Source organism: Macaca fascicularis, chromosome 8 (assembly GCF_037993035.2).
Source record: "Macaca fascicularis isolate 582-1 chromosome 8, T2T-MFA8v1.1".
In the NCBI taxonomy this organism is placed as follows: Eukaryota; Metazoa; Chordata; class Mammalia; order Primates; family Cercopithecidae; genus Macaca; species Macaca fascicularis.
In genome coordinates, this window is record NC_088382.1 from 82,841,957 (window position 1) to 82,866,295 (window position 24,339).

Consider the following 24,339-nt stretch of genomic DNA (forward strand, 5'->3'; position numbering starts at 1 on the left):
AAAGGACTTATCTTTGTTAGTAACTTATCTGTTTACCTGATTCTTTCACTAGTTTGAGAATTATTTGAAAGTTCTTACTTAGCCTTGAAGCATCTTAATTAGCTTGGTATCCTTGTTGCCTAATTCATTACCAGGCATACATTAGAACTTGCTGTACACTAGTTGCAGGGAACAAAACTAAAACTAGAAACAGCGTAAAGATCAAGAATTGAGCAAATACCAAAACCATCCTGGAAGCAGAACCAGGGCAAATAAAGCATTAAATCACCAGTGTCAGGACAGTTACCAATAAGGGTTCAAGTAAAGCAAGTATAGAATCAGAAGTGTGATTGTGAGGTCAGACAAATCCTAGAAAAATTGAAACCCCCATGTTATGAAGACTAGATGAAATAAATATTTTGCTCTGATAAAGCTTATACAGTTGTTCGTTGGTGTTTGAAGGGGATTCGTCCTAGGACATCCACCCTCCATGAATACCAAAATCCACAGATGCTCAAGTGTCTTACAAAAATGGTGTAATAGCCAGGAACAGTGGCTCACACTTGTAATCCCAGCATTTTGAAAGGCTGAGGCAGGAAGATCACTTGAGCCCGAGAGTTTGAGACCAGCTTAGGCAACATGGCAGAACCTTGTCTTTACAAAAATTAACCAGTCTTGGTGGTGCATGCCTGTAGTGCCAACTACTTGAGAGGCTTAAGTGAGAGGATCGCTTGAGCCTGGGAGGTCTGCAGTAAGCTATGTTTGTGCCACTGCACTCCAGCCTGGCTGACCCTCTGCAAGACCCTGTCTCAAAAAAAAAAAAAAAAAAAAAAAAGGTGTAATATTTGCATATTACCTACATACATCCTCCCATATACTTTAAGTCATCTCTAGATTACTTAAAATATCTAACACAGTGCTGAAATAGTTGAGATGGACAGCTTCATGGAGATACTAACCTTGAGCAGGGGCTTTTATAGGATGGTTAAGATTTTTACAGATGGATAGAAGAGGAAATACCATTTTAGGAGAGAGGAATAGTACCAGTGAAAGCATGGAGGTGTAAATAGTCATGTGTGTGTGGAAACCATTTTAACTATAGCAAATGGGAACTTAATCAATTCCCAAAAGTTCACTTGGAGACTGGTGGGGAGAACCATAAATTAAAATTGAGCCCATCAAATTGTATACTTTAAACATGTGCCATGCTTTTTATGTATCAGTTATACCTTAATAAAGCAGTTTTTAAAACTTGAATTCATAGAAATAAAGTGCCATGGAAGAGTTTTTGAAAGAGTGTTATTATAAATGCTTGACTACAGCATTAATTATGCTTATGTCTGGAGAAGCTTGATTTGATACCTCTTATAAGTATAAGCATGTCTGGACAAAAATTAGCCATGTTGTAATGGACTGTGTATGTCCCAATGTTACCGAGGTTTCTTTTCAAAGTTATTTTTTATAAATTGAAATATGTCTTGACTATGTGGAAAGTACTACCCTTATGAAAAGTTTCTTTTGTTTACATTCTTACAAGTTTTTTCTTCTTTTAAAGTGTTAGTGACAAACAGTCTGCGGTAACTGAATCCTCAGAGGGTACAGTATCCTTATTGAGGTGAAGTAAATTGACATTTTTCTTCTTTGTCTTTCAAATCTTTGATTGAAGCAATTCATGCAGACCTAATATAACTACCACATAAATGGTACAATTGAAAGAATATCTCAGGGTCCTACTTAGCCCAACAGATATTCAACGACTCTGAGACATCTTGCAATTCCAAACTGTAGAGACTTGCTTCTGAGACTGGGTTGTTTCACATTGTTTCTACAAAGCCCTTATTGGAATACACATATAGGGAGTTCTTGAGCTTAAAACAGATGTTTAGTAAACACTTATCTGTCATAGAAACAAAGATACAATACTGGGGCAGGAAGGGGATGGGGATTACATTTCTAATGAATGCCCCCAATGCCAATATTATCAAAGTTACTTGAAAAACTTTATTCGATCTAATAGAATCACTGTGACAGACAATGCAACCTGTCCAGAGGGCAGAAAGTCTGCATGAATGATTTATAAGATAGAGCAGTTGGGATCACAAGTGGAACCGTGGGAGGAGGTGGCTGACTTCATGTGGAAGAGGTGATTGGACATGAAGAATTGAGAGGCCAAGATGGTATATGAATTGTCCATGAGAATACTGAAATAATTCATAATAGCAGCACTTAGGTGTAGAGAAAGATCTGTGAATGATGAAGAAGTGCTTGGAAGGATGGTGAATGGCTGTGAAGAATGATCGAAGGTGATATATCTCAGTGGCATGAATCCTCAAGGCTGAAGTTTCTATGGAAGCAGGATCTTGAAAGTGGCATTCATTAGGAAATGAAAACTGCTGTCTCTGGCATCCTGTAGTTTATGGAGGGTGGAAGATGAAGCCAATCTCTACTTGAGAAGGCTACCAAGGAGAGAAACATTGTCCCCAGGGGAAAGCTAGATTTTAGACAAGGCAAAGAGCAGGAAGGGATGGTTGAAGAGATTGAGAATGACATTCCAGAAAGGACAATAGAAAGTCTTGGGAAGGAGGGAGAGAGGGGAAGAGAGAAAGGATAGCTGGTCACATAGAGTATCTATAGGGATAAAAGTATAGCTAAAAGAACCTACATTTTAGGTGGAGGTAATACAGCTGCCTAAGCTTAAGTGAACTGCTTTTTGAATCTTAGTTTGCTCCTTCATAAAATTGGATTAATATAATACCAATTTGGCAGGGTTTTTTAAAAAAATGATGCCACATCCTGTGTTTCCAAACAGCCTTACCTTTCAAAACTCTTTTTGGAAGCAGTAATGATAATCAAGTGATAACCTGCCATTATGTAAAGCAATTTTGAAATCCGTCTTTGGGGAAATAAAAGCCTTAAGAGAGAATGAAAGCTAATACTTTGTAGTTTAAGGATTTTTTTTCCTTGATGTATCTAATTGGAAGGCCAAAAGAGTCTTGCCTTTTCTTTTTTTTTTCTTTTTCTTTTTTTTTTTGCCTGCTTCTTCTGAGACGTCAAAAAACATCTTGATTTCTGCTGAGTAGATCAGATAGAGGAAGATGAGAGAGGCAACAGAAATCTTAAGAGGCCACAGGTTAAGATGGGGCACTAAGCAGGGAGAGCACCAAAGGAAGTAGGCCAAAGTATTAATAGAAGATCCTAGAACAGATTAAGGCAAATCATTTACCTTTTTTCCATTGCTTTACTAATCTTTTTGGAACCAATTACAAACTTCGTGTTTTATTTTAGGTCTCACAAGAATCTTTTCTTATCTAAGTTGCAACATGGAACCCAGCAACAAGACTTTAATAATAAGAAAGAAAGAAGAATAGGAACTCTTCAAAGTGAGTACTGTTATAACAGTTTTAGAGGGGGAGAATTCATGTGTCCTCAGACAACCCAGCTGTTGACTTTACTACTATAACAAAAAAACACACACTTCAGAAAACTGAAGCACGAAGTCTTGACTTCATAGAGTTAATTGAAGTAGTGTTTAATTGAGAAAGTTAGCTATTTTGATTGTCTAGCTTAGAGTTCTTTTGGTATACTGCTTTTCTTCCTTGACTGTGTTCAGCAACTTCAAATATAGTCATATGCCACATCATGACATTTCAGTCAAAGACAGACTGCATTGCATATAAGATGGTGATCCTGTAATAATGTAATGGAGCATATATAGAAACTTGATAATGTGGCACTTGATATTGGCATTGCATATCAAGTAGGGGAAATGATTGATAATTAGCAATGGTACTGGGAACCGTGGGTTTTCTATATGAATATATATATATATATATATATATATAGGTATGTTTGTGTAAGTGTACTCTTAATGTTCACATAAGGACAAAATAACCCAACGACCCATTTCTCAGAACATAACCCCTTGTAAAGCAATGCATGACTGTAGTTACTTTTCAGAAACATTAAGTACAGTTGATTCTTGTTATTCACAGTAGTTATGTTTTATAAAGTCTGAGAGTGTTGAATTAGCAAATTACAAGTTTCTTTTTGGTATGTATTCATTTAACAAATGTTTATTGACCCCACATTAATATTTTAGGTACTGAACTGATACTGAGATTTTTAATATGGATCTAAATATAAATACTTATTGATAAAAATAATAGACATAATGAAATTAGGATTATTTCTCCATGCTCATAAGGTACCATCTTGATGCCAGGCAAATGATAGGCCTGCAGTAAATATTATAGAATAAATTTGTTTATACCTGATGGCTGATGACATGGCAACCATTAGCAAATATTTGTAAATAGAGCTCTAAAATATTTACATTCATAGATATCATTCCCATTTTAAAGAGGTACCCCCTCTTTATAGTTTGAGGATAGTAATTTTGTTTGTGCTAAACCTTTTTTTCTCTTCTTTATCTGTTTTTGGAGACAGTCTTACTTTGTTGCCCAGGCTGGAATGCAGTGCAGTGGTGAGATCTTGGCTCACTGTAGCGTCTACCTTCCTGGGCTCAGTTGATCCTCCCACCTCAGCTTCCCAAGTAGCTGGGACCACATACACATGCCAACCCTGCTATTTTTTGGTTTTTTGTTTGTTTGGTTGTTTGTTTTGAGATGGGGTCTTGTCCTGTCACCCTGGCTGGAGTGCGGTGGCTTGATCTCGGCTCACTGCAACCTCAGTCTCCAGGTTTCAAGCAATTCTCCTGCCTCAGCCTCCTGAGTAACTAGGATTACAGGAGTGTGCCACCACACCCAGCAGATTTTTGTATTTTTAGTAGAGACGGGGTTTCGCCATGTTGGCCAGGCTGGTCTGGAACTCCTAACCTCAGGCAATCCGCCCACCTTGGACTCCCAAAGTGCTGGGATTATAGGCGTGAGCCACCACACTCAGCCTTTTTGTAATTTTTGTAGAGATGGGGTTTTGCCATGTTGCTCTGGCTGGTCTGTAACTCCCGAACTCAAGCAATCTGCTCACTGTAATTGTGCCGAGATTACAGGCGTGAGCCACTGCTCCTAGCCCTAACCTTTTTTTCAAAAACTAAGTTTTGTGTTGTACAGTTGACATGTGCTTAGGGAAAAAAAAATCAAGTTAATTCAGAAAAGTTGAAAGAAAAAGCCAAATCATCCAGATTTCATCAGTGCAGAAAAACTCACCAGCATTGAGTGAAATTATTAATATTTGAGTTGAAAACTTTTTATAGGTAAATGCATTCAATCCTCAAAATAACCTTATGAGATTAGTGCTTTTTTTTTTTTAAATCATCTCCATTATACAGATGAGGAAGCTGAGATTTAAAAAGGTAAATAAAATGCCTTTGATTACAGTGTATGAATAGAACAGGAGCCACAATTTGAAATCAGACAGTCTGATTCCAGAGCCCAGCCTCTAATTGCTTAGATGGACTGCCTCAATAGAAGAATGGATAGATTGAGAGCAAATAAAATTTTAGAAAATTGTGATCAAGTTACATATGTTACTTTAAAATATATTTACATTTAATTTTTAAGATGTAAAACAAGGATTCAGTACTTCAGATGAAGGTGGTTTCACAAGAAATCTATCAGTAACCTTTATGATCTGTATAAAATAAAGAATATGAAATGCTTTAATAGATCAACTTTAGTCTTGTTGATTGACCGTAGCAAAAATTTCTTCCACCAATCCCCAATTTTTCTTGGTTATATTCTATATAATCAATATTTGTAGCATTGTTTTCCCATGTTGGATTTTCAGTTCAAAATATTTTTTCATTTTCTTAGAGACTTTTTTACTGACCTATGAGGGAAGTTGTTTAATTTCCAAATATCTTTCTGTTACTGATTTTTAGTTTAATTCTATTTCAGTCTGTGAATATGCTTCATAGTTTTTTTAAGATTTGTTTTATGGCCCACAGTATGGTTTATTTTGGTCCATTTGGATGTGCCCAGAGAAGAACATGAATTCTGGCATTGTTGTATGAAGTGTTTTAAAATGTCAATTAGGTCAAGTTTTTAATAATGCTGTTCAGGTATTCTATATATGTACTCATTTCCTCCCTACTTGTTCTGTCAATTAGAAAAGTGATAAAATCGCCCAGCTATAATTATGAATTTGTCTTTACATTTATGTGATTATTTCCTTTTTTCTATTTTAGTCCTCTAACACCTGTTTAAACATTTCTCCTAATGCTAAAATCTCTCCATCAGAGCTAGTGTGGTTTCCATTTTCCTGACTGGAACCCACCCAATATATATGTCAAAATCCCATGTATGTTTAGGTCTCTTGGTCTACTCCTGCAACAATACCATATTGTTTCAGTTACTGTAGTTTTATAATAGATCAGTTTGTAGTAGGGTAATCTTATTGTTTTTCAAGAGTATCTTGACTATTCTGGTGTTTTGGTCTTCCATATTGTCAGGGAAAAAACCTAGCCATCGGGCTTTATAAGCAGTAAACCTGCTGCTACTTTATAGGTACAAAAGGGAGACAACAAGACTTAGCAACTTAATGAGCTAGAGTAAGACAGATTATTATAGCAAACAACATGGCATTGATGTAGTTGTTCAGATTTCCCTACCCCAAGTCCTGTGGACTATGCAGCAGGCCTAAATGGATGCTGTGAAGGCAGTAAGTTATATTTCAGCTGAGGAAAACTCAGAGCCAAGGGCCCAGTGCTTTTTGAGTAAGCAACAAAACTTGTAACAAATAGCAACCAAGCCAGTACCCTCTCCCAGGAGAAGAGCGGTTGGCCTGGTCATCATGTTATGGTTTCCTTGACCTGCTTAATTGCCTATCTGACTGGCTATAGAAAATGCACTATTTCAGGAGATGAATAAGGCTTTTGTACATGCAACAAGAATTGCAGGGGTGCTCACAGCCAATGGTGGACTACCTCTCTTAACACATAATTTTAGAATATTCTTGTTAAATTACACAAAGAACCCTGTTGAGATTTTTATGTGAAATTGCATTGTTAACAATAGATGATTTTGCAGAGAACTGACACTATTACATTAAGTTTTCCTATGCATGAACAAAATATATTTCTCTAACAGTTTTTATATATACAATCATCCCTTGGTTTTCACAGGGGGTTGGTTCTAGGACTCGTCCTCCTGCCCGCCCAACAGGGATACCAGAATTCTCAAATGCTCAAGTCCCTTACATAAAATGGCATAGTCTTTGCATATAGACCTGTGCACTCGCCTACCACATGCTTTAACTCATCCCCAAATTACTTATAGTAACTAAAACAATGTAAATGATAACTAAATTGTAGTAAATAATTATTAGACTGTATTTTTTATTTGTATCATTTTTTATTGTTTATATATATATATTTATATATATATTTCCCCCGATGTGTGTGTGTGTGTGTGTGTGTGTGTATATATATATATATATATTTCCCCCCCCGAATGTTTTATTCCAAGGTTGGTTGAATCCACAGATGTGGAACCTGCGAATATAGAGGGCCAATAGTAGGTAGGTGGGTAGGTAGGTAGGTAGGTAAGTAGATAGATAGATAGATAGATAGATAGATAGATAGATAGGTAAGTAGATAGATAGATAGATAGATAGATAGATAGATAGATAGATAGATAGATAAAACTTCTCATAACATGTTTTATATACATAGTAAAGCTTTATAATTTACTACAACATATCCCTTTTGCTAAAGTTATCTAAGAGGCCGTGACATGATGGCTCACACCTGTAATTCTAGCACTTTGGGAGGCTGAGGCAGGAGGATCACTTGAGCCCAGGAATTAAGAGACCAACCTGGGCAATATAGTGCAGCCATGTCTTTACAAACAAATTTTTAAAAATTAGTCGGGCATGGCAGCAGGTGCCTCTAGTCCCAGCTACTCAGGAGGCTGAGGTGAGGGAGGATAAGGAAGAAGTATCACTTGAGCCCATGAGTTTGAGCTATGATCATACCACTGCACTTCAGCCTAGGCGAAAGAGAGAGACCCTATCTCTTGGAAAAAAAAAAAGTGATCTCTAAGAATGTTAGATTTTTTGTGGCTATTGTAAATAGTATCTTTCTATTGTTTTAATTAAATTATTTTAACTCTTTGCTGCTAATGACTAGAAATCCTATTGCTAATGAATGAAATCCTTTTTGTGTATTGATCTTACTGATCTTTTAATTCTATTTGTAGATTCTCTAAGATTTTCTGCCCAAACAATTCATTTTTCAATATTTACAGTTCTGTTTCTTTTATTTCTTGTCTTATCAAACTATGAGTAAGAAAGAAGGAGTTAGGAAAGGATTATTCTTCTTAGTACTCCTAAAACATTATCATAAGAAAATTTCAATGATCCTATGCAATAAATATTTTTCCTTTTTTTTAAACAGATGATGAAAAGACAGGTTCAGGGATGTGAAATGATTTACTTAAAGACATATAAAAGAATCAAGTCTCAAAACACTCCCCATCTGATTTCAAAGACTGTTCTTTGTACTATACCATACTGCTTCCAGATTTGAAGGAAAAAAATCAAACATGTAGAGTACTTTTTCTTAGAATAGCTTAAAAGAATTTCATGATAATCATTAAAAATATAATTGCTCTTTTTTCTTTAATGTGAAACAATATTTATGACATTATTTTTCTACTTTTAGGTACAAAAAAGAAAAAAGAAAGCAGAAGAGCCACTGAAAGCAGAATACCTGTTTCAAAGAGTCAACCGGTAACTCCTGAAAAACATCGAGCTAGAAAAAAACAGGTATTTGGTTTTTTTTATATTTGAATAACACTTATGGACATTAAAGTTATAACTTGAATAATTGTGATTATTTCTGTTCAACCTCCCAAAAATCTTGAGTATAAAATATTTACGCATTGCCATCTTTTATTTTGCCATCTTAGATTAGGTGACTAATCAGCCTATTCAAAATGAAGTACTTCACCCACATTGAAAAGTCTTAAGTTGGGTGTTAGTACTGACATCTATTTGGAATTATTGTGATACTATCATAAAATCTGTTTATTAGATGTAAGATGGGACTTAACTCCATATTATAAGCTTTGATATTTAAATTTCCTAACAAGGATCCAATTTAAATAAGATTTTTCTTTACTTGAAAACAAAGAAAAGATACCATTTGATCACAACATTTTATTAAGGTGGATCAATTTAGGGCACGATTCATTTGTTTCCACTTTCAGTGACTATAGTTTTGTGCCATCTGTCCAGTGTCCGAAACTATTATTTTATATATTTTTTGATTGTCTAGTTGTTCACAGCAGATGGATAAATCTGGTCATTGTTTTTGTGGTTGTGTGTGTGTGTGTGTGTGTGTGTGTGTGTGTTTTCCCCTTTTTTTGTAGAAATGGTGTCTCACAATGTTGCCCAGGCTGGTCTTGAGTTCCTGGGCTCAAGTGATCCTCCCACCTTGGGGTCCAGAAGTGCTGGGACTATAGCATGAGCTACTGCACCCATTCAGGCCCTTGTTTTCTTTTGTGGCTGGAACCATTTTCTTACTCGAAGGTGTCTTTTTTTTTTGACAAGCTAATTGCAAATAGCTCATACTGAGGTGTTGCGGATAGTGTCAAGTTGCAGGCTACTAGGAATATGTTCTGTGACTCAAGGTTATGTTACCCTTCATTTCTTCCCCAGTGAACATAGCAAGCAACTTCTACTTTTGATTTGCTTCCTACACATATTACTTGCCTTTGTGATTCCCTTTTTTAGCCTTGCCATCTCTGGCCTTTAGTAGGTTGAGGGGAGCTTCTGCTGTTGCTGACCAGAGATTTAGGGGGTATACCTCAGGGTATTTTCATTAGAAAAGCATACACCACATGTTTCCTGAGATCTGTAGACAAAGTTGCTTTTTCATACACCTAAGTTACACTGATTATGTATACCCTTTCTACCTACATTATGGTTCAGGTTGTAAATGCCTCTTACTTTTTTCAGAGTTTTATTTCAGGATTTTATTTCTTGTTGCTTTTGGGTGAATTCCCAAAGGAGAAGAGGGAAATGCTAACCTTATGCTACCATGTGCGACCACAGTCATGCATACGTTTTGTACTGAATTTTTTTTGCAGTTTGAATATGATGTATATAGTTTGTTTATTTATCCTGCTTGGTGTTTTCTGAGCTTCCTGAATCTGTAGTTTGGTGGCTGTCTTTAGTTTTGGAAAATTCTCAGCCATTATTACTTCAAATCTTTCTTTTGTTCCTTTCCTTCTTCTGGTGTTCCCATTATGATTCCAAATGTTACACCTTTTAAAGTTGTCCCACAGTTCTTAGGTATTCCTTTATCTTTTTTCATTCTTTTTTCTCTTTTCAGTTTGAGAACTTTCTATTAATATATCTTCAAATGTACTGATTCTTTCTTCAGCTGTGTTTAATCTACTTATGAGCCCATCAGAGGCATTGTTCATTTCTGTTACCATGTTGTTGATTTCTGGCATTTCCCTTTGGTTTTATCTTGGAGTTTTCATCTCTCCATTTACATTTACCCATCTGTTCTTGCATGTTGTCCACTTTTTCCATTAAATCCTTTGACATATTGATCATAATCATTTTAAATTCCAAGTCTGACAATTTCAAAATCTGTGCCATATCTGAGTGTGGTCCTGGTGCTTCCTTTGTCTCTTCAGACTGTGTTTTTTGCTTTTTAGCATGCTTATAATATTTTGCTGATAGCTAGATATATCAGGTAAAAGGAAATGAGATAAATGATCCTTTAATATGAAGTTTTTTATTTTTTTGTTTGTTTTTTGTTTTTTGAGATGGAGTCTCACTCTGTCATCCAGGCTAGAGTGCAGTGGCAGGATCTCAGCTCACTGCAAACTCTGCCTCCCGGGTTCACGCCATTTTCCTGCCTCAGCCTCCCGCGTAGCTGGGACTGCAGGCGCCCACCACCACACTCGGCTAATTTTTTGTATTTTTAGTAGAGACAGGGTTTCACTGTGTTAGCCAGGATGGTCTCGATCTCCTGACCTTGTGATCCACCCACCTCGGCTTCCCAAAGTGCTGGGATTACAGGCGTGAGCCACCGTACCTGGCCTAATGTGAGGTTTTATGTTTATCTGGCTGGGAGTTATCGTTTTCTGTAGCTGTAGGTGTCAAAGGCTAAAATTTCCTTTAGTGTCTTGTTTTTGTCTCTCTTGTCTCTGGGTTTCCCTAGAGACTGCTTTTTAATAAGAATCTGAAGGAGCTCTTTCAACTATAATGCCCAGGATCCTGACTGATGTGATGGTAAGGTAAGGGGAGGTGAAGCGTTCTGGAGTCCTGTGCATAGGTCTCCCTTCTTTTAGTAAGCCTGTGTTCTAGACTGTGACCTTCATAAGTGCTTCTCAGCCCACCACCCCTTGGGTGAGACATGAAGGCTAGAGAGGGGTGGAATTGAGTATTTCCACAGGTAAGTTAGGTTCTTGTAAAACCTCAGTTGGTTAGGTTCTGGCAAAATTAGTTTCTCTTGAGGAAAGGATTTTGTTAAGGAGACCAGAACGCTCTCCTCATTTATTTTGAAATGAGGAGTATTTCTAAATAGGGAGTATTTCTAAATGGCTACCTTTCCCCTCCTGCTGTCAGAAGCAGGAAAGAATTGTTGTCTGATCTTTACCCTGAGACCTGGTAGGGCTCCTGGAGATAAAACTCCCAAAACTTTGTGAGTCCCTCTGAAACTGGGCCCCTGGAGTTTTTAACTCTCAAGCTTATCCACACTGAGCCTCCATCAGTTCCTCAGTCACAGTTAATTGCTTCTACCAGTATTGGCTCCAGCTGTAAGCTTCTGCTCCTGGCCTTTCTGTCCCCAGTAATTCTTGTGATTCTCTCAGTCTGCCTCTCTCTTTCTCTAGTTTTCAGGGCAGCAGTTTGCCCTGTGACATTCATTCTTTGATGTATCTAAGAAGAGTTACTGATTTTCAGTTTGTTCAACAGTTTTTTTCTTCTGGGGACTGGAGTGATGATTTCCAAGCTCTTCATATGTGAGACTGGAAACCAGAAGTCTCTGCCTTACACATATAACTGATCTTTCCCTGGAGTTCTTCCAGCAGGCATTCCAAATGAGGTGTTATTTGCAGATAAATATGAAGAAAACTGTTGTTTCTCTTCTATTCAAAACAAAATGTAAGGTATCAACCACGTAATCAGTGATAATATCTATCACCCTTTCCTATGCCAAAAAAGAATTCTGTGGATATCACAAGGGCCTGGTTTTATTTTTTAGCTTTCTGCTGTTGGCCTTTTGTTAAAATACTTGTTTTAGAAGGTAAGTGATAGACTTAATTTTATTTTGTATTGAGGTTTTTAAAAAAAAAAAACTTACGGCAATAGCCCATGTCTACTTGGACAGTTTTCTTTTTCCTACATTGGTCTGTTAAAGATATTTCTTCCTTCCTTATCAGAATTAAAGAGCCCTCCTTTTATAAATTTATTCCATTAAAGACGAAAAGTAAATGCCTTTCAAACTGTTTTCCGTAAACAGTATATAATGAGAAATACTGTAGCAGTATTTTCTTTTACTATTTGTAGTATCATTTTAAGGCATTAAAAAGCATTATTTGTTCTTTAGAATGGATATACAGTTTTCAGATCTGAGTTATATCATCTCTAGCCTTGGGAAAGAAAAAGATTGGTGTGTTTTAATTTGTTACGTGCTCTTTGTATCTTTTCAGGCTATTGGCATGGCTGGAGTTGTTATGATTTTGTATTTGATTTTTCTAGAAAATAAAAGACAAATGACAATAAAACAAAGGAAATTACTTGTATGGGTTTAATGTCCAGAAATACATCATCTTAAACTCTTCCCCTAACTATTACTATCAGTGGAATCTGGTACAATCAGTTAAATGTATAAAATGAAGAAATGGAAAGTTTTAAGCATGGTAGTAGACTTTATGAAATTGTACTGCCCTTATGTTTTCTTTCTGATCTGACACTGATAGGTTAGTTGTGTCACTCATTCAACTCTAGCTATAGAAAGTAGGAGTTGGTACCAGTGACTACTAGGCCACTTGAACCTCTAAACTTAAAAATCACAGCTTTCCTTACTTGCCAGATGATAGCTTATTGTGTATGATGTTTTCAAAACTCTTTTAGTCACAGGTAAAATTAAACAAAGACTGAAAACATTTAAATCAAGCAAAATAATAAAGGCACAATCAACCATGAAGTAACATTATATCAAGCTAAAGTTACTCTTTTTCAATAGAAGAAAAAAACAAAATACTTAATGCTAAACACTGTTAGTTTTCAGTTAATCTGTACTGACAACATTACTACTTTCCTCTAGGTTAGGGGTGAGCAAAATTTTTCTATAAAGAGCAAGATTTATAATATATTATTAATATATTTATTTTACATATATTTCACATACATAGTTTCTGTTACATATTTTAAATATATTTTTTAAATGACTTAAATTTAAAAATGGTTCTTAGCTCCAGGGCTGTAGAAAACCAGCCTTGGCCTGGGTTTTGGCAGTGGCTTGCTGACCCTTGCTATAGATGATACATTGGAAAATACTGCCTAAATATACTGCACCCAGGACCCCAAATAGGATTCAGAGAACATTGGTCATTTCTTGAAAGAAAGGGGCTTTTGTATTGTCCTATCAAACGTCATCTGTGCACCTTATTAAAAATAATACAGCTCAGATAAGAACAAGAAAACAATGCCGTATATGTGTATGAAATTTGCCTAAACCACAAACTAATTTTTAAAGCTGAATAATGTATATGACAAGTTTTTGAAAGAAAAAAATTCTTAACTTGGAGACCATGGAGTTGATAGGCTCTTTAAAGGGAGTCTATGTGGCCCCCAAATTTGTATATAAAATTTTAGATACCTACACTTTTCTGTGGAGTAGATCTACAAGATTTTTTTTTTTTTTTTTTTTTTTGAGACGGAGTCTCGCTCTGTCGCCCAGGCTGGAGTGCAGTGGCCGGATCTCAGCTCACTGCAAGCTCCGCCTCCCAGGTTTACACTATTCTCCTGCCTCAGCCTCCCGAGTAGCTGGGACTACAGGCGCCCGCCACCTCACCCGGCTAGTTTTTTGTATTTTTTTTAGTAGAGGCAGGGTTTCACTGGGTTAGCCAGGATGGTCTCGATCTCCTGACCTCGTGATCCGCCCGTCTCGGCCTCCCAAAGTGCTGGGATTACAGGCTTGAGCCACCGCACCCGGCCAGATCTACAAGATTTATATGACCCCAAAGATTAATAACCCACTGTTGAAGTGCTTTTAATCAATCACCTGACACATGAAAAATTTATTAATACATCTCTTGGTTTTTGTCAGTTAATGACAAGCAGTGTAGTGAGGTTTTGTAGGAGTGAAGGCTGAGTCAGGCATTAATAGATGGTTATAGGAGGCTGTCAACCTTTGTCTAGCGATTGAATAGCCATGTACTTGTAAGCAGCACAGTTGCTGATAGGTGTGCCACAGACAAACAAAAGCAAAAGCAGGTACAGAAGAGACCAGGCTGGTATCTTGGATTTAAGTCACAAAGCAGAGGAATAGCAAGAACAGGGGATCAGGTTTAAGGTAGCTCAAACAAACTTCTACATGGGTTTGGTTACGGTCACTGCCAACTTTTTGGTACTGAGTCATACACAAGATGGTTCTCATGTCATGTTTGTCTTCTTCAGGTCACCTTGAATTCTAATATTGCATCAGACAACTGAACTGGATTTTTTTTTCCTTCGATTATAGTGAAGTACACATGATATAAAATTTACCATTTGCCATTTTAACTATTTTTAAATGTACAGTTTGGTAGCGTTAAATATATTCATATTATGCTACCATCACTACCATCTATCAATAGCTGTTTTCCTGTTACAAAACTGAAACCGTACCCATTAAACAGTAACTCCATTTCCATCCTCCCAGCCCCCTTGCCACCATCATTCTACTTTCTGTGTATGAGTTGGACTGTTCTAGCCACCTCATATCAGAGGTAGCATAGTATTTGTCTTTTTCTGTCTAACCTAATGTCCTCAAGGTTTATCCATGTTCTAGAATGCGTCGGAACTTCTTTTGAAGGCTGAATTATATAAACATGTAATATAATATAATTTTCTTTATCCATTTATTAGTTGATGGACAGTTGGGTTGCTTCCACATTTTAACTATTGTGAATAATGCTGCTATGAACATGGATGTACCAAATACATTTTCAGGTCCCTGCTCTCGACTGTTTTAGATATATACCCAGAGTGGAATTGCTGGATCATATGGTAGTCCTTTTAAAATTTTTTTGGGTAACTGCCATACTGTTTTCCATAGTGGTGCTATAATTTTACTTTCCCACCACCAGTGCACATAGGTTCCAATTTATCCATATCCTCACCAACACTTAGCAGCCATCTGAATGAGTGTGGGTTGATGAACAGGGTTTTTAAGGAAAATGTGAAGTGCTGGAGAATTTCTTGTAATCTAGACACAGTAAATAATCACGCAGATGGTCATATTGCTCTTTCAGCATGCCAACAGAAGGAATAATTAGTTGGTTCCCTGTAGCAAATGCCAAGTATCAGTAATTTTTCTATGTATAGTATTAAATTTGATTTTTTAAAATGTTTAGGAATTTTCTCTTAGCATAAAATTAAATGTTCCTAATTAGTTAGTTGTGTTTTTGAAAGTATTTTAGACAAGATTTGAGTTTTATATGGGTGTGTAATACTTCCCCTAACATAGGCAGAACAGGGTTTTCACTGAGTTCATTAGTGAAGTACTAAACATTCACAAAGCCTATTTGGAGATTTGGAGGATAATAAATACAACTATTAACAATTGTAGAAGAGCATTTTAAGAGACAATGTGGGCTTAAAGTCAGAAAAATTGAGTTGACATGTAGCGCTGTCACTTTCTAGCTATCTGATCTTGGGCAGCTGAGCTTACATAAAATGAATGGTAATAATAATGACCCCTAAAAATGTTATGATAAATGTATAATCTTATAAAAAATCTAAGAAATGTTTAGAGAAATCTTCCATCTTTAAGAAACTAAGCATTATTTTGATTTTTTTAAACTGGCATTTATAGTAGGTATTTTCTTTTTGAATAATTGTTTCTGTAAATAACTGTTTTACTTTTTATCAAAAGGCATGGCTTTGGGAAGAAGACAAGAATTTGAGATCTGGCGTGAGGAAATATGGAGAGGGAAACTGGTCTAAAATACTACTGCATTATAAATTCAACAACCGGACAAGTGTCATGTTAAAAGACAGATGGAGGACCATGAAGAAACTAAAACTGATTTGCTCAGACAGCGAAGACTGATTGTGTTTGTAAAAGCTTGATGAAAGGACAGTTAAGTATTTTGATCACTGCATTTTGTTTGAAACTTGTGTCATTTATGTATTTTAAAACTTTGAGGGTTTGTGCTATAAGAGTTAAAGCATATGCTATCATTGTATTAAGAACCTTATTTTGATAAAATGTAAATTTGTTGAACCCTACCACATTTAGTATCCCCACCCCCAAATCCTGTTCCAATGAAAAAACTAAAACATGATCCAAAAAAAAAAAGAATTTCAGTTAACCTATTTTGTGTCTCTAGGCTGACTTCAACCCTGTAACATAACCCATTAAAATGAATTTTCTTTTTTTTTTTTAAGACAGAGTCTCTGTCGCCCAGGCTGGAGTGCAATGGCACAATTTCAGCTCACTGCAACCTCTGCCTCCCAGGTTCAAACGATTCTCCTGCCTTAGCCTCCTGAGTAGCTGGGATTACAGGCACACACCACCAAGCCCAGCTAATTTTTGTATTTTTAGTAGAGACAGGGTTTCACCATGCTAGTCAGGATGGTCTTGAACTCCTGACTTCATGATCCGCTCACCTCAGCCTCCCAAAGTGCTGAGATTACAGACGTGAGCCACCGTGTCCTGCCTAAAATGAATTTTCTAGATTATTGAATAACAATAGTCCTTTGATATGAGATAACAACTTGGTTTATGACCTTAATATACTACTTAATTACTTAAGATGTTTATTAATAGAATGATAAATGTACAAAGTAACCTATAAGCATGACATACTTTTGCTTTCAATAGTTTTATGTAAATAAAAAAACTTGAAAATAGTAATACCTGAGGACCCATGGGAACAATAGACACTGGGGAGGTAGGGTGGGGAGCGGGAGGAAAAGCTGAAAAACTACCTACTGGGTACTCTGCTCACTACCTGGGTGACAGGATCATCTGTACCCCAAACGTCAGCATTATACAGTATACCCAGCTAACAAACCTGCCCATGTGTTCCCTGAATCTAAAAGAAAAATGGAAATGATTTTTTTAAAAAAGAAAAAGACAATAATATTACCCATGGTACAAAATTTGTACTATTAGCAAGAATCATTTTGTGTCACATTTAGAAACAATTTGACTTTTGTTCCAGTGTTTAAACTTTGACAAAAATGGTTTTGAATAGATCTTTATAACCTAATGCCATAAATACAAGATTCTCTGATACCGTCATTTAATATATCAATATTGGGCCTAAAACAGTATTCTGCAAAGCTTAAATTGGTATTAACTATGATCATCTTGATGTCTATGATAGATAATAAACAATGTCATATATACCTAACTAAGCAATTTTGGTTTTTCACCATTTTATTCTTTAAAAGATTTAGACAAACAGAATTATTTAGCATTTTGAGTTATGTGCTTTATTTAGCAAGTGAGTAAAAATATTGGAATATTGAAGTATTTGCATAAAAAATCAAATGGTAGTGTTTCGTAATCTCTATTGTATTTCCAATTAAGGTTTCATTATTACTTTCCCATTGTTCCTGAATTTGTTATCCTATATATAAACAGAAACATGGATGAGTACCATATGCTTCCTGACTCCTTTCTCCTTTATCTTGTTACACCAAGAGATACTGTCACTGTTTACTGGAGACATTTTGTTGATTAGTGCCAAGGCTGGCATCATGAGTCAAAATAGACTTAAGTCAACCTCATTCCAAACACCTGCCATAAATCATCAAATCTAAGTTGCCATTAATTGTAAGATGCCCTGTTATTTCACATACAACTAGAAGAGAAGATCGGAATCAATTATAGTATGGTGCTTTCTTATTTTGAATTTTACTTATTAGAAGAGCTAGTTTAGATTTATTTAAACATAAGATTTTTATCACGTAACTTGTGGATACTAAAAAAGAGAAATTATAAGAAATAAGTTGGGTAATATATTCCTAAAACCTCATCTTCTCCAGTTTGAATCTTTTTTGAATCCTTGTTTTGTTTTGTTTTGTTTTGAGACAGGGTCTCACTTAATTGCCCAGCCTGGAGTGCAGTGGCACAATCACAGCTCACTGCAGCCTCTATTTCCTAGGCTCAGGTGATTCTCCTACCTCGGCCTCCCAAGTAGCTGGGACTGCAGGCATGTCCCACCACACCCAGCTAATTTTTGTATTTCTTTGTAGAAATGGGGCTTCTCCATGTTGCCCAGGTTGGTCACAAACTCCTGGGCTCAACAGATCCGTCCACCTCAACCCGCCAAGGTGCTGGGATCACTGGCATGAGCCCCTGAGCCTGGCCCCTGAATTCTTTTTAGTCAGAAATTTTGTTGAGATAATGTAAATTCACATGCAATTGTAAGACATAATACAGAGATCTCTTGTACACTTGGCCCTGTTTTCCCAACTATTAATATTTTGTAAAACTATAGTGTATCACCACCAGGATATTGATATTGATACAATCCATTCATCTTATTTCCCCAGTTTTGTATTCTGTGTATTTAGATCTAAACAGTATTATCACTTGTGTTCATATATCTACCACCATGAGGATCCCTCACATTGCTCTTTTATAAGCATACATACCTCTTTCCTGCATCCTTCCCTCAAATCCTGACAGCCACTAACCTATCCTCTATTTATAAAAGTTAATCATTTTAAAATCTTATATAGTGACATCACCAAAAATAGCAAAAGAGGGAGCTCCAAAGATCTGTCCCGCCACTGAAACAACCATTGCTAGCAAAAACTTCAGATCAATTTTTGGATCTCTACTATCTAATAACAACAACCAGAGGAATGCTTAATGAAGAGGCTATTTAACTTTGGTAAAAGGGTTTTTGTAGTTTTGCTTACGTACCTACCATGCCCTGTCTCCCAGCCAGGCAACAGCTGAGAGGACAGTGTCCTGTGTTCCTAGTGCATCTTGATGGTGCCAGAGCAAGCAATACAGATCTTGCTCTCACAGAAATGTGAGTGTGCTTTGACCTGCCTGGCAGTTCTGAAGGTTCAGCTCAGAGGTTTGCCTTTGTTTTGCCCCCTCCACAATAGAACAGCCTCACAGTGCTTATCAGAAGCATTACCTGCAGCCATCTGGGGCTGGGGACAGCAAATGGGGCAGGCAGCAAACACAAAAAACCTCGGGAAGGAAGTAACTGGGAGGAAGATATGTGGGAGAGAGAAGGCTCAGAAGGGCCCTTGTCTGTACTAAGTGGCCTCTGGAAGGCCACACACATGCCTAGCACTGGGCACAGTTTTGGAAAAGACCTGAGAGGACTCTAGGCCTTCACCTCTGACTGATCGTTAGGCTCCACAGAAGCAGAAGGTGGAAGCTAAAGCAGAATTTAGGTGGCCTGGCTAAGCGCTGAAGGAATGCCCAAGTCAGAACCAATCTGCAAAGCCTGGGAGAATTATCATTTTTAATGTTTTATTTTATTTTATTTTTTTAAATAGAGACATGGTCTTGCTTTGTTGCCTGGGCTTGTCTTTAACTCCTGGCCTCAAGAAATCCTCCTGCTTCAACCTGTCAAAGTGAAAGAGTACATTTTGTTCTTTTGAACTCATGACAGTTAAGGAAATTAAGTGAAATGCTGTACATATTCTTTGCCATCTTTCACTCAGCATGTTTGTACAATTCAAATTGTAACTGTAGCTTGTTTATTTTTATTTCTACACTAATCCACTACATGATTCTATCAATAATTTACACCGTTGGTGAGCACTTGAAGTAAAAATTAAGACCAAACATGTGAAAAACAGACTTTTTATTTGGAGCTTGCTGTAGCAAAGGAATTAGCCACAATCTCTTGTGTTTAGCAGACTCAAAGGCAGGTAGGTTTATAGTGGGGGGAAAAGGGGCAAGGTTCAGGAATGCTCTGCTTGGAGGGTGTTGGCATGAGGAAGCTGGAGGCTGACCAGCTAGCCGCAGGTGTCTTACAGGATTGTTTTGGGGAACCTATTTGGCTTTCTCTGATTGGTCCCAAGTTGGAAGAGGGATGATGACAGTAACTGAGTAAGTCTTGACCATTCTGAATGGATCGCTGTGGAGATTGTGGTTTGGCTTCCAGGACTGGTTGCTGCAGAAGGCGTGGGTGAGAGTTCTATTGTCACAGAAGCTTGTCCATCGTCCGTATATATGCCTAGTCTCAGAGTTGTTTCCAGTTTCTGACTGCTAGGCTTTTACATTTCATATGAAGTATGATTTTAGAAATAATATGAACTCTTGCCTGCCAGAACAAGGTCCAATGAATTTTAAAGGAAGGAAACACAATCTAGAACTCGACAGCAAAGGTCAACTATGAAAAGTTAGGTATGAATATTATAATTCCTAGAGTAAGCATTTTTTCAAAAATATAGACAGCCAATAGAATACTAAATTACTTTATTTGGAATACTAATGAACCAGAAACAAAAAGTAGTGAAACAAAATCACAGGGACAAACAGAAGAAATAAAATGGTACACCTAAATCCAACCACATCAATAGTTACATCAAATGTTAACGGTCTAAGCCAGAAGGCGCATGGCAAACTTCTGTAAAGAGCCAGATATTAGGCTTCGTGGGCCATACGGTCTGTGTACTCTGCCTCGAATTAGCCATAGGCAATATATAAATGAGTGAGTATGGCTGTGTTCCAACAAAACTATATTTACAACAACAAACAGGCTGGATTTAGCCACAGGTTATAGTTTCCTGACCTTTACTGTGGAATCTAGAGTGTGTTTCCTTCCTTTCAAATTTGTTGGACCTTGTTCTGGCAGACAGTTAAGTTACTTCTGAATCTGAGAACTTCTTTTAATTCTCTTGTTTTTTTTTTTTTTTTTTTTTTTTTTTTTTCCCAGTTTTAGAGTTTGGAACCACTTATAAATTAACAGGTTGGTTTTCCAAGATCAGCCTAGTGATAAGAATTTGGGCTTCAGATAGACAGGATAGCTGACTGCCAGTGACCTCTTAGTCCCATTCAATGTTCACACAGTTCCTTGAGCCTTAAGGGAGGGTTTGAAGTGGCTTCTGGTTCAGTCTCCCCCTAAGAATATAGTCTTTCAGTGTCCTCATTTAATTATTCCCACCTCAATGTGTCCTTGGGCTTTGACTTCTGGCCCCCTTGCTGAGGAAGAGAAGACAATAATGGAAGAAGTGTAGAAGGACCCCCTTTCCTCCAAAGCTAACAGACCTCTTCAAAGAGGACCTTCCTACCCCTGGACCACAGTCCGCACTGGGGAAGAAACTGGCCAGAGGGCACAGGCGGTGCTAACCTGGAACAACAGTCCATTAAAACTGGAGGGTGGGGCCGGGTGGAAAGGTGGAAAGGTGGCCTGAGGGCACAACTGGAACTATCCATGTAGCTCCACCCCCACCCCACCCCCAATAATAATGACAGGACTAGGACTAGAAGGGAACGGTTTTCCTGTCACTTTCACTCCAGAGACCCTCCAAAGCCCTCTGTTGGTAAAGCTTAATGGTCATTGTGTCAACAGATGTTTAGAGTCCACCCATGTCCATCTATCACAAAGCAGGGCAAAGAAGGGTGGATTTGGAGCTGAGAGCCATTATATTGATAACTGGCACATAAAGTGCTTTAATTTTTTTCAACTTACTCCCCCCAACACACACACACACCCCGTCATATGTCAAAATGACACTAAGTTTTCATTTAAATCTATCCTATATTGAAAGAGCAAAAAAAAAAAAAAAAAAAAGGCAGTTTGACTCAAGAAATGCAATGGTTTATATGACCTACAACTCTCAAAAGAAAAGAGTAATAGTTTTGCAATGTTTTGATGGTATCTACAAGTCATAATTTAAAGAGATACATATTAATTTTTCCCTTTCCATGTTTAAGTCCTCAAGGGACTCACATCTGTTTTAGCCCAAATTTGTATAGTGTTTTGCTTTGCATGGATTATATCATTTAATTCTTGCAAAACCTTGATGAATGGTATTATTAATTAGCAGAATGGTAGTAGTAACAGGGAGAGTGGTATTATTAATTGCATGTAATAGATAAGGAATCAAGCTTCAGTTATTTTGACTTGCCCAAAATTGATTTGGTAAGTGACAGAACTTTATTTGCTGATACTCCACAATTAAAACTTTTCATTATTCAGGTAGACTTCTTTTCCCTTTTATTCTATACATGTTGATACGCTTGTTATAAATAAGCCCAGGCCTGTGATCTCGATACCCGTGGAGCTCTGCAGCTGCAGCAGATAGTAGAATGTATGGGAATTCACCCAAATGCACCTACAGTAGAAGGGTATTTTTCATTATTTCAGAGATGCTTTTCCTCTGTGTCTGGTTATAGATCCGTTGGCATGGCATCAAGCAGATTGATGTTCCTCTTATCCCAAGCTCCAAGCCTTTCTTTTCTTTTTTTGTTTTTGTTCTTTTTGAGACAGAGTCTCATGCTGTCACCCAGGCTGGAGTGCAGTGACACAATCTCTGCTCACTGCAACCTCTGACTCCTGGATTCAAGTGATTCTCCTCCTCGGCCTCCCAAGTAACTGAGACCACAGGTGCTTGCCACCACACCCAGCTAATTTTTTTGTATTTTTGGTGGAGACGGGATCTTGCCATGTTGCCCAGGCTGGTCTTGAACTCCTGGCCTCAAGCCATCGTCTAGCCTCAGCCTCCCAAAGTGCTGGGATTACAGGCATGAGCCACCACACCCAGCCATCCCAGCCCTTTTTACTTCTACCAAGTGGTTACAACAACTTTGATGAGCTGTTATTCAAAGGAATCCTGTGATGAGCAATTTTGAAAAGAAAAATGATCTCTGTATTATATATTTGGAATTTTGAATAGGAAGTAGGTTAAACATGTGTTTAACACTTACCACATCCCAGGGGCATCTCGATCATGGCACAGTGTGACCCCTACATGCTATATGTGTATGAAGCACAGAAGCACAGAGGCAAAATACACCTCAGTCAACTTCCCTTGACTTCCCTTTTAAAGAGTCTTTTCTATATTTCTGGATTACTTCTTTCTCTTTTTTCTGTTTTTGTTTCTGTTTTTTTTTGTTTTGAGAGAGGGTCTTGCTCTGTCATCCAGGTTGGAGTGCAGTGGTGCAATGACTCACTGCAACCTCTGTCTCCTGGACTCAAGCAGTCCACCCACCTTGACTTCCCTGAGTGCTGGGATTACAGGTGTGAGCCACCATGCCCAGCTTTCTTATTTTTATTTTTATTTTGAAACCTATTACAGTAACTCCCTGAGAAGAAGATGAGACGTTTAGCTTCCTCACACTCACTCCTCCTCCTTCCCCGTGCACCTCCCATGCTTTGTTCAATATTATTCTCCTTTTACTTGCTTAAGGTACTCTTTCTTATGCCATTGACTTTAGACAGAATTCCTTGGCTTTACTAAGTAAGATGGAGAAAAGCAATTCCCAATGTCACACTCACTCATTTTGTTAGCTATGACTATTTCATTGTCAAGCGGTTGGTTGGTTGGTTTGGTTTTGGTTTCACCATTCAAACACAGTCTGTCCACTAATTATAATTAAATATTTTGTGCTTTATGTGTGGGTAGATTCTAAAAAATCGGAAACCAATAAACCTGTTTTACGATTATATAGTATATTATTCACATTAGTTCCTAGAAGTGTGGTTGACTCATTAAAAATGTAATCCCGTATCACAAAATTCATACAACTAAAGTGTCAAAATGTTCTCTATTTCCCCCCTCAATAGCTCAAAATCATGCCACATTTAAGCTTCATATTTTGATCATATTTTTATTTGCAGTTTTATCCTGAAACTTTTATTTCTAGTTTTATGAAAGTAGTACACGTTCACAATTTTAAAACTGAAATGGTTCTCCATGGCTTAAAATACAAAACACTCTTCCCTTTCACTACCCTTTGGTGCTTCCTATAAGCCACCATTCTCAACTCTTTTAGCTCTTCTCTTAGTTACTGATTTTTGTATTTGTTAAAAACATGCACTTACTGCTGTTTGTTGTTTTTCAGTTTATTATTATTATTAGAGACAGGGTCTTGCTCTGTTGCCCAGGCTGGAGTGCAGTGGTGCAATCTCAGCTCACTGCAACCTCTGCCTCCCCAACTCAAGCAATTCTCCCACCTCAGCCTCCTGAGTAGCTGGGACCACAGTCATGCATCATCATGACTATTTTTTTTGTTTTGTTTTG

At 37.3% G+C, this 24,339-nt stretch overlaps 1 protein-coding gene across 2 annotated transcripts in view; it reads left to right on the forward strand.

Moving 5' to 3' along the window:
- Nucleotides 1–17,778, forward strand: part of TERF1 (telomeric repeat binding factor 1) — a 40,277-nt gene extending 22,499 nt beyond the window's left edge. The window contains exons 7-10 of one of the 2 annotated variants that reach the window (XM_005563528.5): nucleotides 1,535–1,594; nucleotides 3,265–3,359; nucleotides 8,600–8,703; nucleotides 16,040–17,778. In XM_005563528.5, the coding sequence (XP_005563585.3) occupies nucleotides 1,535–1,594; nucleotides 3,265–3,359; nucleotides 8,600–8,703; nucleotides 16,040–16,216 (436 nt within the window). In that variant the 3' untranslated portion in view covers nucleotides 16,217–17,778. The remainder of the gene's footprint in view (nucleotides 1–1,534; nucleotides 1,595–3,264; nucleotides 3,360–8,599; nucleotides 8,704–16,039) is intronic. The other variant, XM_005563529.5, reaches the window with a different exon arrangement.
- Nucleotides 17,779–24,339: the final 6,561 nt, after the last annotated feature.